The sequence below is a fragment of the Arctopsyche grandis genome, chromosome 12 (assembly GCF_051622035.1).
Source record: "Arctopsyche grandis isolate Sample6627 chromosome 12, ASM5162203v2, whole genome shotgun sequence".
Classification (NCBI taxonomy): Eukaryota; Metazoa; Arthropoda; class Insecta; order Trichoptera; family Hydropsychidae; genus Arctopsyche; species Arctopsyche grandis.
This window is the reverse complement of record NC_135366.1, coordinates 16,099,598-16,112,364: the sequence shown is the minus strand read 5'-3', so window position 1 is coordinate 16,112,364 and position 12,767 is coordinate 16,099,598. Positions and strand designations below refer to the sequence as shown.

Here is a 12,767-nt window from a genome sequence, read left to right as displayed (position 1 = left end):
TGTGGGACCCGAACGCCCACAGACCCACTCGAGCACCTTCAACTCCTTATAAGTCCACGGGGAGTTGGCCGTGTCTCGACTAACCTGATCACCTTTGATATACAGCGAAAATTGCAAAACAGGACTCTCACACAATCGCACGAGAACTCATTCCACAGAATATTTACAAGATAGAGAATTTTCTTCTCGAACTTATCGCGCGACAACCTTGAGTACCAAGATCCAATTTAAAAATCATTGATAAATCCTCGCTGCATTCGTGGAAATTGTCTTCAGAGGCGGTTTTAGTGTCCTCCTACGTTCTTGAACGAGTCTAACCACAGCTTTATAGAAAGCGGTGGTGGTCTCTTTGGCGACTTTCGGTGAGTCAGTCGTCTCGAACGCCTCCTCCAAATCCACCCACGTCCATTAATCGTATTTGTCCAAAACAACAGGTTCAATACGGTCTATTTATAGCCGTTAGAGCTTTCTGCGATAGCTGGCTGGTTGGTGTTAGAAGATGTCTGCTGTTCTTCCCACCGATTGTCTCGTGCAAGAGGCGGGTCGAGGTGAACGAAGGTCAAATGCCTCTGAAGAGTTGTTAGACGAGCACGCATATCATTGCTAAAATTCCACGCCATGCAATCGAGCATCGTATGAGGTTCGAAGCTGTTCCTTTTGATTGATGCTACTAAATTTTATTCCATCTAACCTAATAAATGTTGAACTCAAACGCTGTAGAATTTGGTGAAAAATGGAAGTAAATGAGTCAATGTATACAAGGTGCACATGCCTACATATCGTATATAATAAGTGTCTATTGCGTGCGTGCGTGTCGAGCACGTGTGAATGTTCGTTTACATGCTCCATCTCAATTTCTCCCCTTGTAATCGTATATCGTGGAAAGAGACGCGGCATGTCACTTCGTTCACATTATCGGCCGACAAAAACAAAAGAACTTTGTTTCAAAAAAAATTATTAAATTTTAAATCATTAATAAATTATTAATTCCGTTGATCCGAATTACAATATTTTACGAGTGCACAACTACATATGTGCACACGGACCACTACATACATAATTACATATGTACGTATGTATGTATGTAATTATACATAAACTAAATCTACTGCATACGTATGTATATGTATATGTAAACACGCCTCAAAATTTGATTTTGATGAGTTTTAATGTCATTGTCATTGCTCAATATAATAATTATTAATATGTTCGACTACATACAAAATGTTATTAATAATATTCAATGGTTTCCAAGAAATTATTTTCTTGATAAAACAAGGACAAAATCAAGAAACTGATTTTAAGTGACAACTTCCAGTTTGTGAAAAACCAGCATCAAAGCATATTATGCCAAAGACGCGTAAAACGTATGTATAGCTAAACATTGAAAACACTGTTTTTGTTTTTTTTTTATTTAATATGCATATTTAAACGAAATTCTACAAAACCTTTACTAATAATGTTTGAACAATTTAATTTTTTACTTTTTGACACCTTATTACCAAAAGTAAAATTTTCAGCAAAAATATCAACAATACACATACAAACTATTATTAAAATTTATAAATTTTCTTTTAAATTCCAAAATATATATAAGATGTGGGTCTACCTCACGGGCCCGAATGTGAAACGCCCGAAAATGCAAATATCGGAAGGCAAAGATCGAAAATCGAAAGATCTTAAGTCGAAAGATAAAAAAGGGTGCATGGTAAACGGTAAATACTCACGTACATACTCACTTATTTTACGCGAGCAGGATACAACAGGAACAAGAGGATCAGGCTTTTCCTCCCGTATTCTGCGCGCGCACATTAATACGGAAGGAAAAGCCTGTTCCTCTTGTTCCTGTTGTATCCTGCTCGCGCAAATTAAGTGAGTATGTACCGTTTACCATGCACCCTTTTTTTTTTGATCTTTCGACTTAAGATCTTTCGATTTTCGATCTTTGCCTACCGATATTTGCGTTTTCGGGCGTTTCACATTCGGGCCCGTCACGGAGACCGAAAAGATGTATATTGGTTAGATCTTCCTTGCAAAACCACATCAATTTATTCAAAAACGTTTACCTTCTGATATTATACGTATTTGTTTCCATAATATATGTACATTGGTATTTTAAAAGATAAAATGTGTAGCATAAAAACTGCGTTAAACGTTAAAGTATTATATTGATTAAGTATTTGGTTTTTGAAATTAAAAAGTATATAATGTATTTAGATTTGTATAATACATATTATCAAAAACTTAGATTTTTACAAGCTTTTTGTAAGCTTGACTCTGATATTTCAATTATATTTGAAAAACAGTCAATAATTCAAAAAAATAAATATTACAACTTTTTATAATACATAAATAGCTCGATCCAATCTGCGTAATGACAATCATAAATAAATCAAAATTACCAACATGGACATCACCACGACCATGACCTGTTTTGCTAATTTAAATGGGAAAAAGGGAATTAAAAAAAAATTGCCATCAACACGGAAAACTCACGAATTAACAAATATTTTCATCGCTGATTACCTTTCGATCTACGTGGAGGAAAATTAATCATTTCATTCCAAATAGACAAGGCATAGCATAGGTCACCGCATTAATAACCACATATGAATTTTCCTGAGCGACCTTTACCTTATATGTACATACATATGTATGTATGTATATAGTCAACTATTGATTCGCGCATACTTTCAACGCGAAACTGATCTGAAAAGTGCAACAATCGATAATGCACGATCGGTTCCAAACAAATGACATTTTTTCTCATTTTTATAAATGTGAAAAGTTTTTATGCTCGTGTACTCAGGGTCGTGACACACTTGACATAGTAGGGGCCTCAATAATTCACGATCCGCCTCTGTCTGGGCATATCTGCACGCTGACGGCATTTGCCCAAACGAGAAATGCAAGGCTGGCTGACACGAAGTGCATCGTATGTATGTGTTATATACCTATTGACTAGACGGGTTACATGCATTATAATTATGCATGCAATTCCCCATATAGCAAAGCTCAAGACTCAAAATGTCTAAATACAATTATTATGATATACATACATATGTACATATGCAGGACCGACGAGAGGGGGGGGGACCGGTGTAAAGTTCCACGGCTCGGACTAGTCGAGGGCCCCGTGTCGGAAATCGTACCTGTTATACCATATTTTCTTATTCAATTATTTTAAAAAATAGCAACCAACATATAAGTATTTTTTAAATAGTTTGAACATTTTTTTGTAAAAATTTGTAATTGGGCCGGAAATTATTTTTCCCGGAGTCCGGGATTCCTCTCGGCGGCCCTATACATATGTATGGGGACGGTCTTCGTGATTTGACAGAATGTTAAATTACAGAAAACGCAAATATCAAAATGCAAAGATCGAAAATCGAAAGATCAAAAAAAAAAAATGGTGCATGGTAAACGGTACATACTCACTTAATTTGCGGGAGCAGAATACAACAGGAACAAGAGGAACATGCTTTTCCTCCCGTGTTAATGTGCGCGCGCAGAATACGGGAGGAAAAGCATGTTCCTCTTGTTCCTGTTGTATCCTGTTGGCGCAAATTAAGTGAGTATGTACGTGAGTATGTACCGTTTACCATGCACCATTTTTTTAATCTTTCGACTTAAGAAACTCAAAAGAGCCAACTTTAGAATTTCGTTCTGAAAATTTGAAATACTGGTATTATAAAAGTAAATATCTTATTATAAAACAAATTTACACACTTCTTGAAACAGTTTTATGACTGCAATAGAAAATATGTACTACTCCGTTTGACTGTTTGACCAACGAATATATTGAAAAGGTGGTCTTAAAACGCATTTGAAAATGAAACTACATAGAATCAATTTTAGAATTTAAAAGAAAAATTTGAAAAATTATCAATATTTTTTTCTCTGCATAAAATGCTAGCAAAAATCGCACACTTGAAACTAATTATGATATTTCTATTTTCATAGCTAATCCTGGAAAACCCCGTAATATAGGGGAGGATCTATTTTAAATTACCAGTTAAATCAGTATTCCTTTAAAAAGTTCAAGTAAAAAGCATTTGTTTTAGCATTTAGTGGACTGTATAATCATAATAGGGATGCATGAAGATTTTTGAAGCAATGAAGTGGGGCGTGGCACAAAAAAGGTTGGAAAAGACTGATCTACTATTTAAAGTTAAATGTTTGTCCTGTATGTAATTCTACAATTTTTAATAGATTTAGAACTGCCAAATTTAATATACTATCTCACAGTGCTATCACTAGAGGTAGGACCGGAAGCGCGCCGTCTATTGTTCCATTATTGTAAATGCTTTGTAAAAAAAGTTCGGAAAACCTTTAACAATGCATTTACAACATGTGAACAATGAACAGCGCGCTCTGGGTCCACTCTTTAGCTATCACTAGAGATAGGATAGCCAAGGTGCCGCTCATTGTTCCATTGTTGTAAATCCTTTGTAAAAAAGGTTTGGCAAACCCTTAACAATGCATTTACAACATTTAAACAATAAGCGGCACCTACTGGGTCCGGGCTTTAGCTATCACACACATTGACTGTAGATAGTATTCGGAAAGTGGCAGAACTCGGGGCACTTGAAAAAGTTTGATTTGTAACTTTCTTTTTCAAATTTCGCACATCCGAGTAATAACCTGTTAATTTGTCTATCTAATATATCTTTTCGAAAGAGAATTTGTATGTAAGAAACATTGGTTGGGAACATCGTAAACAAGTCAAAATTTCTATGACAACGAGTCGATTTTTTTTTTCGATTGAAATAAATTTAATAAAAAAACGAATGAATATTTACTATTATATTCGCCATGTTTACGCTATATATTACAAATTCTGAGCGAAGCCGGGTAAAACAACTAGTAACATATAAAATATGTAATCACTAAATATGTGTTTACAATTATAAGGTAGAAAAATTTTAAGTTTCAAAAAAATATGAATTAAAATTTAATTTTTAACCTACATATTACATACATACATATGTATTACGAATATTAAATATATGCAGAAGACATATAAAAAAATGCCCAATATCAAATATGTTAATACATGTAGTAAATATTATATATTCATTATGAATGTATGTAAACATGAATGCATACAAGGAGTACTCAACAATGATTGAATCAATATAAAATACAATATTCATTGAGTCATAAGTATTATGAGACAAAAATACATACATATTTTGATGGCAAACTTGTGCTCAATTTGGGTATTTTATCACTGAAAATTAATCAAATATATGTATATGCATATGTAATTTTAAAATGCAAGTTTGTTTGTGCTATACGTGATTTGTTTTTTATACCTATATGATAAAGAACTACTCACCATTTGTAATGTTGTAATATTGCACTACCATTTTTCCACTAGTATTATTAAATAAATATACATTTATTACAGTTCAAAAATATGTGCGATTCTACAAATTTAAATTTATTCATTAATTAAAACTTTTTAATCACTTGAAGAATGTCAGAAGGGGTTGTAAAAATAAAAAAAGTCGACCGTCCCGTATCATCATACATTATTAACTGATGTTAATATGTGAACTATGCAAGCCTTTTCACACCAAACGCTATGTCACTAAGGGATGGCACTAAATTTTGCGATAAAAAAAAATTAAAAAAATTAATAAATGGAAAATTTAAGTTATTATTATTAAAAATCACAAAGGTTATTAAGTCAATGATCTTATAGTATCTTTAATTTACTAAGACTTATTAAAAAAACTTTATAGAAATTATAAAAAATGTTTGTAACTGTACCTTTACAAAAATTTCACGAAAAAATTCTTTTTTCAAATTTTTGTATATTTAATAGTGATATATTAATAAATAGAGTATTCATTTAGCACCCTTGTTATTATATCCATTCGTTTTATAACGACGTTATATAGCTATTGTAATGTTTCCAACTTACATTGTGCATTCATCGACGGTCGGGTTCTACGACCCATATTTTGAAGAAATTTAACACAATAGTGAAAGCATGTGAGGTCACCGGTTACAAACTTCAGAAGATTGCTTTTCATTGTGCTCCTACCACTTGGCAATTCGCACCGTGGCCGGGTAGACTAATGTACCGATTTCCAAGAATCATGATATGCAAAATATTAACGACAGTACATATGAACATGCAATCAAAAAACCATATTTATAAACTGAACCCAAGTACAGTTTTTCCATCAATAAAATACCTGCACACATTAATGTGAATATGTGTATATATGTTGATTGAAAGTTCTGATACTGAAATTGTTAAATATGTAGTAGTTTGCATTAGTTTGGTTGTGTAAAAATGTCGACTTTCAAGGCCGATTATCTATATCTATATATGTTTAATATACAGGTTTATGTTGAAGCATAATCGAAAATAAAAATATCGTAATTCTCCCAGTTTCTCATTTTCAATATAAATGAACGTAAAATTAATTGAATTGATACATAAAATCTCATATAATTTTGTTCAACATCATGGCCATAATACAAATATTAGGAAAAAAAATATATAAAATTATTATACGTCGATTAAATCATAATGATAACTAATATAATAATAAAAAAAATACAAAAAGGAATTCGATCCTGCCAGGATTCGAACCTGGAATCTTCTGATCCGTAGTCAGACGCGTTATCCGTTGCGCCACAGGACCATGCCACGTAGGTATTAAAATAGCGTTTAACTTTTGACATAATAATTATTAAAATATTTTTTTATATTTTCATTTAAATAAACCATTACTATGTATTCTATTTATTTCAAACTTGAAAAAATGATAAAACACCAATAATGGTTTAATTTGTTGAGTTATCATATTGACACACATTGTTGTAAATACTCACATGTGTTATAATATATTATATAAATATTTAATTGAATCATAAAATAATACAAAATATTAAATATACTGAGTTTAAATAGAACTTTTTAGGGAATTGAGGAATATTAATTGAATTTTACTTGCGAGTTTATATAGACATCTATTGAATTTTTTAAAAATCTCTAGAACTACATTTATAAATTACCCATTTATTGAATAGATGTCTGAAACATAAAATATTATATTTTTATTTCATAAAAAAATGTGATTATTAAAATAAAATTCAATCTATGTTAAAGTGCATAAAGTATGTCACTGCGTAATTTTTTAAAGACAAAGTACATATGGATGTGTATGTAGAAATAAAAACTTATTTAATAATGATGAAATTACCTTTTTAAATCGTTTTAGGAAAATATTGATATTTTTCGCACAATGTCGACAATAATAACAAAACAAACCGAGTCAAGATGAAAAAAAAGGAACATTACAACTGACTTTTTTGAATAGTATATTTTCTTGAAGATACCAATGAAAAATAAATAAATTTAGATTTGAACGACACCCATTGTGTTTATAATACTTTTCTATCATAATTGCATTACAATTACCAATTAGGGACTAAATTTATTCATTCAAGAAAGAAGAAATAAATATTTATACGAATATTTATTTTTTAATTGCTAATCTTTGAGCTCACCATTAAAGGACAGCGTTCGGACGATGCTTTATTCACAGAATTGGTTCAATTTTGTCAACCATTTTTATTTTGATTTGAACAAGAGCTTTGTACGGTAATGGAGTCTATCGTTATTATACGAGCATCCGTCCAATGCCTATCTCTGCTCATCATAAATACGTGGTAAAAGAAATATTGTGGTAAACGTTTACATTAAATTCAAATAAAAAAAAAATCTATTTACTTTTATGCAACTCTTCCAAGTAATGGGGGTGGGTCTATGTAAATAAAACAACTTTTACCTATCTACATGTTTAGTAGCACGGCTCCATGCTCAAAAACCAATTGTTATGTTTAGACACTCGCTATAACGTCATATCTCGACACGACGTCAATAGATGGCGTAGTAAAATATAATTATTTAACTTGTTCTTACATTATAAGGGCATGAGGGACGATAGAGGTGAAAAGATATTTTCCCTTTTTTCCCATTCGACAGAATCTTGAATTAGTTATTTCTAGTAGGTGTTAAATGATATTCATTCAACAATAAATGGACGTATAGAACTTATCAGTAACTCTGGGGGTGCAGTAAATCATTCAATATTGAATTTGCACATTTTATACCAAAATCAATTACTGAAAATTATCACCAATGCAAATGAAGGAAACCTGAATATATGATGCATAAGAGAGGTGATTCAGGAATATGCCGGGAAACACGAAGACAAACTAAACCGCCACCTAATTTCGAAGCCACACAGTTGCGAGATACAACTCACTAACTGAACCGTTTAAAAGAAAAAAAAGCCTCATGAGTTAATAGTCTGAATGTGAGAGATTCAAAAGGCTAATTTGTAAACTTGAGAATGGAGTAATGATTCCGTAGTACCCACACATTACTGGAAGAACAGAAATATCATTGGTGATGGCTGATATGGCAAATTTAAAAACAAAAAATAATCATCGAGATATGAGTGTTCCAATCGAAAGATTTGGGATTTTGATGAAGATACACTCTTTTATATCTCAATTTTGTGAACTCATATTTGACGAACGAAGCTGCAGGGACGTTATTTCAGCTTTTTCCAAGAGGGGGGGGGGGAGGCAAAACTTGGATAGTTTGTGTTTGTATTTTATAAGACCATTTTATTATATGAGGAATCTTTTGATCTACATATGTTTTTAAACTTGTTGCAGTTTTTCCTAGTCTAAATTTTTAGTAACGAATAACCAATTTGATTAAGATTCATATTATTTCACCAAATTACATGAATATTTCTAATCTGGCCAAGTCTGGAATCTGACCTCCCAATTAACGTCCCTCCGAAATTGGTGAGCGAATCTGGCAAAAAAATGAAGGACGAAATCCCTTCTAGATTATTCTTCTTCGTTTCCTAATTTAATATTACTTATTACTACAGGTAGGACCGGAAGCGTGCCGTTTATTGTTCAATTGTTGTAAATCCTTTGTAAAAAAGGTTCGGCAAACCTTTCACAATGCATTTAAAACATTTAAACAATTATGGAGGATGAACGAATGAGACGACTGGCATGTTAATGCACGTGTTTATTATATGACAGCTAAAGGCAGAGTGAGTAGTGGCTCTCCGAACCCAGCCGAGTTGGTTCCCACTCGCAGGAAGGCAACCAAACTCGACCATGTCGTATAAGCAAGCCGCCACACAATAAACAGCCCCCTCAGGGTCCGGGCTTGACTTATTACTTATTAAGTTTTATAATTTAATATTACTACGCCTACGCCATCTGTTGACGTCGCGTCGAGATATAACAATTGGTTTTTGGGCGTGTGGAGCTGTGCTACTAAACAAATACCCTCTTTTGTATCAGCAATATATGTGCCGTCACGTATACCGTAGTTGTACAAATTAGAAGCAATAACAAGACAAAGACCACTAAAATTGGAGAGGGAATGGAGTTGGCAGCCGTGTCGACAGTTGTTGCAGCATGATCGTGTTGGCACCTGTGAGTGTGTGGCGTGCGAACATCGGACAACAGCTGTTCCGCAGTGTTTGGCGTGCGAGTGCGGCGGGAGTGTGTGTGCCGCGTTGTGTCTCTCCGTGAAAGTCCGAAACCGGAACCGGAACCGGATCAGCCAGTGCAGTGCAAGTGCAGGGCGAAAGACACACCGACGAAACACTCCCGAACCTGCCGAACCTGCCGAACCTCCCGAACCTCCCGAACCAGAAACAGAGTCAGAGTCAGAGAGAAAAGCAAACAGCGGTCATGTCCGTGACACTGTCCGGGTCTGCGGTGCGCGCGCTCGCGCTCGAATACAAGAGTCTGCAGGAGGAACCTGTCGAGGGCTTCCGCGTCAAACTCCTCGGCGAGGAGAACCTCTTCGAATGGGAGGTCGCCATATTCGGTCCTCCAGACACCCTCTACCAGGGCGGATACTTCAAGGTTCGCCTCAAAACACCCCCAACCCCCCACCCACAACAACACCCCCCCCAAATACCCTCACTTTCGCGCAAATTACAAAACATAACCTCAAAATGCCACATCCGCGATTCAACGTTCTAGAATAGATCCGACCGCGAACGCGGCTGTCTAATTATATAAAACTGTAAATTTCGTCATTTTTTTTTTGTACGTGTGAATACGTACATATACCAGGGCTGTGGAGTCGGAATCGGAGTCATTAAAAAAAAATCGAGTGACTTCAACTCGGATAACTCATTTTTTTTTTTTTACTTAATGTATGTAAATATTGAATTACTACCGAACTTGGACCTCATATTTGCGATAAAAGTGATTCACCAATACTCGGTGTATGCAAATCTGAGACGCATCTTTGTCCTTTTCTCATTGCTGACATTAGAGAAGATACTTACAAGTGTATAAGTAATTAAATCATAATAAAAGTGATGTACAATGTATTCAAACGAGCCTGACAAGTTGTGGAAATTTTGTTACTATACCTTTTATAATAATGATTAATGACATATATACCTGGAAATATCGCAACATTGTATAGGAAATTTTTAAAATTGGAGTTGAAATCGCGTTTTTTTAATAATTTCACAGCCCTGACATACGTGTGTGTGTGTGTGTGTGTAATTAAAATATGAAGAATAAATAAATGTATGTGCAATCGGTGTGTACTGCGTAGTAATATAAACAAAATGTGGCCTGAAAATGTGAACATACAATGTCACGTATGTATTGAGAATGATTATAGTATGTGCGTGTAGGTAGAGTGTACAAAGGATTTGATGATTTGTATATGAAACGGTTCAAAACTAAACATTTGTATATAAGAATGTTAAGACTTTTCTTTGTACAATATTACATATATGTATAGCATTGACTGGATTGTCCGTGGAATCATGTAGAAGTATTCCTTTTAAATTCAGTAAAACTAGTGCATACATGTGCCGGGATTATGGAAGCGGTACAGGTCATTAGATGGACCGAATAATTGTATCAATGGATGAAGCTGGTACAAAATGATGTAAGCTATTTTAAAAGTAATTTATGAGATATATTCTGTATATAAGATTTGATCAATTGTCATAATAACCGGCAAATATAAATAATTAAATGAATTAAAACAATGATAATAAAGAGAATGACTGGATAAATTCATAAAAAAATTGCTGAATAGCCCGGTAGATTTATATATATTTAAAAAATGGTATTATTGAGTGCAATGCAATATTTCTAAATTTCGGTCAATTGCAAGGTAAGTGAGACTTTTACTTTTTTTTGTTCTAATTGGAAGACCGACATAATTGAAAACAGTGTTGTGACCGAACTGTCAATTCATACAATCCCAAAGTCCGAGGAACAATTTAAATTGAACATACCTAATTATATATATATATATTGATTTTATCGGCAGAGGTATTGAATATGTTGATGAGTAATGTATGACTGTTAGGCTACATTGTGAATGAATAAGTCGATAAGGAAAATGTGAATGTCTTTTTGATGATCTTTGTGTGTAATAATCGAATATTTTTTACTTCATTATTAAAAAAATAACACATCTTTACAATGTTTTCATTACATTATGTTTATTTGAATGTTAGATAGTGAAAATACTAGCCTTAAAATTTCTTCATTTCTTTTTTAGTTTATTACTAATTCAATACTGAGTCACTAAATATACATATACAGTCATTTATGACTATTAAGATTTTTTTTGTTTTCTTAGAAGATGTACAATTATCTGTGCTCTTATAACATTTTATTTTATTGTTTTCTCATTACAACATTATTGAAGATCATTGTTTGTGAACAATTGTTAATCGTTCTATGATTGTTCACTGGTTTATTGCATTTTTTTTTCAACACTATCTTGCCAAGTTGTGACATTGACCCGTTTAATTAATCAGTTGAATTCAATGTTAAAAACTATTGTGTGTTACGATAAAGCTAAACCTCATTTTCATTTATGTAACGTTGTCATAACCAAATTCGCACAAATTAATTGCTTCTAATTGACACATACAAACATGAAATTATGCAATCGTTATTCAATATTGAAATTTTTGTTTTGATAAGGCGTACTAAGTAAATACATATGTATCTGTGTTATTAAAATTTAGTTGATTATAATCTATATATTGTATTATATTCGAGAGTCATAAAGTTGCAGCTATTTTCATACTAGAGACGTAAGAGGCGTATTCGTATATATGTACATATGTTACAGTCCAAGTGTTCCCTCTGGTTCGTTCATGAACATACTAGTTTGTCCAAACACGAGCTATTGGTTTTAGTTCAAGTGTTAACAGTCAAAAGCTGTCATCAAATAGAATAAACCTATAGCTGTCAAAACCTTTGATATGTCAAAACGCCAAGTATTTAAAAGGGAAATCCTATGGAAACCACATTGAAACTTTGCTATAATTCACATTTCTGCTAATATTAAAATTTAAAATATTTCAACCCAAGGTTAGTGTACATACATATATATGTACATAGAGGATGGGACAAACGATTGAGAAAACTTTTGCCAAATAGTTTGTGCATGAACAAACTAGTTCGTTTGTCAACGTGTTCTTTCGTGTACACTAACTCGCTAGATTGGTTCGTGTATGAATAAACTAGTATGTTCATGAACGAACGAGATGAACACTTGGACTGTAACATATACATGTGTGTACATGTGTGTGACTTTGTATAAAAAACCTTTTTTTATACTTTCCCTAACTAGAAAACATCTTATGTCTCCATGAACGATTTTACGAACAAAAAGTCATACTTGTTTATATTGTAATTACATT

The 12,767-nt window shown here is 33.1% G+C and overlaps 1 protein-coding gene across 1 annotated transcript in view; it reads left to right on the top strand.

Moving 5' to 3' along the window:
• The first annotated feature begins 9,506 nt into the window (after nucleotides 1–9,506).
• LOC143920608 (ubiquitin-conjugating enzyme E2 R2) overlaps nucleotides 9,507–12,767 on the top strand; it is a 40,932-nt gene continuing 37,671 nt past the window's right edge. The window contains exons 1-2 of the mRNA XM_077443550.1: nucleotides 9,507–9,692; nucleotides 9,739–9,936. Of these exons, the coding sequence (XP_077299676.1) occupies nucleotides 9,760–9,936 (177 nt within the window). The 5' untranslated portion in view covers nucleotides 9,507–9,692; nucleotides 9,739–9,759. The remainder of the gene's footprint in view (nucleotides 9,693–9,738; nucleotides 9,937–12,767) is intronic.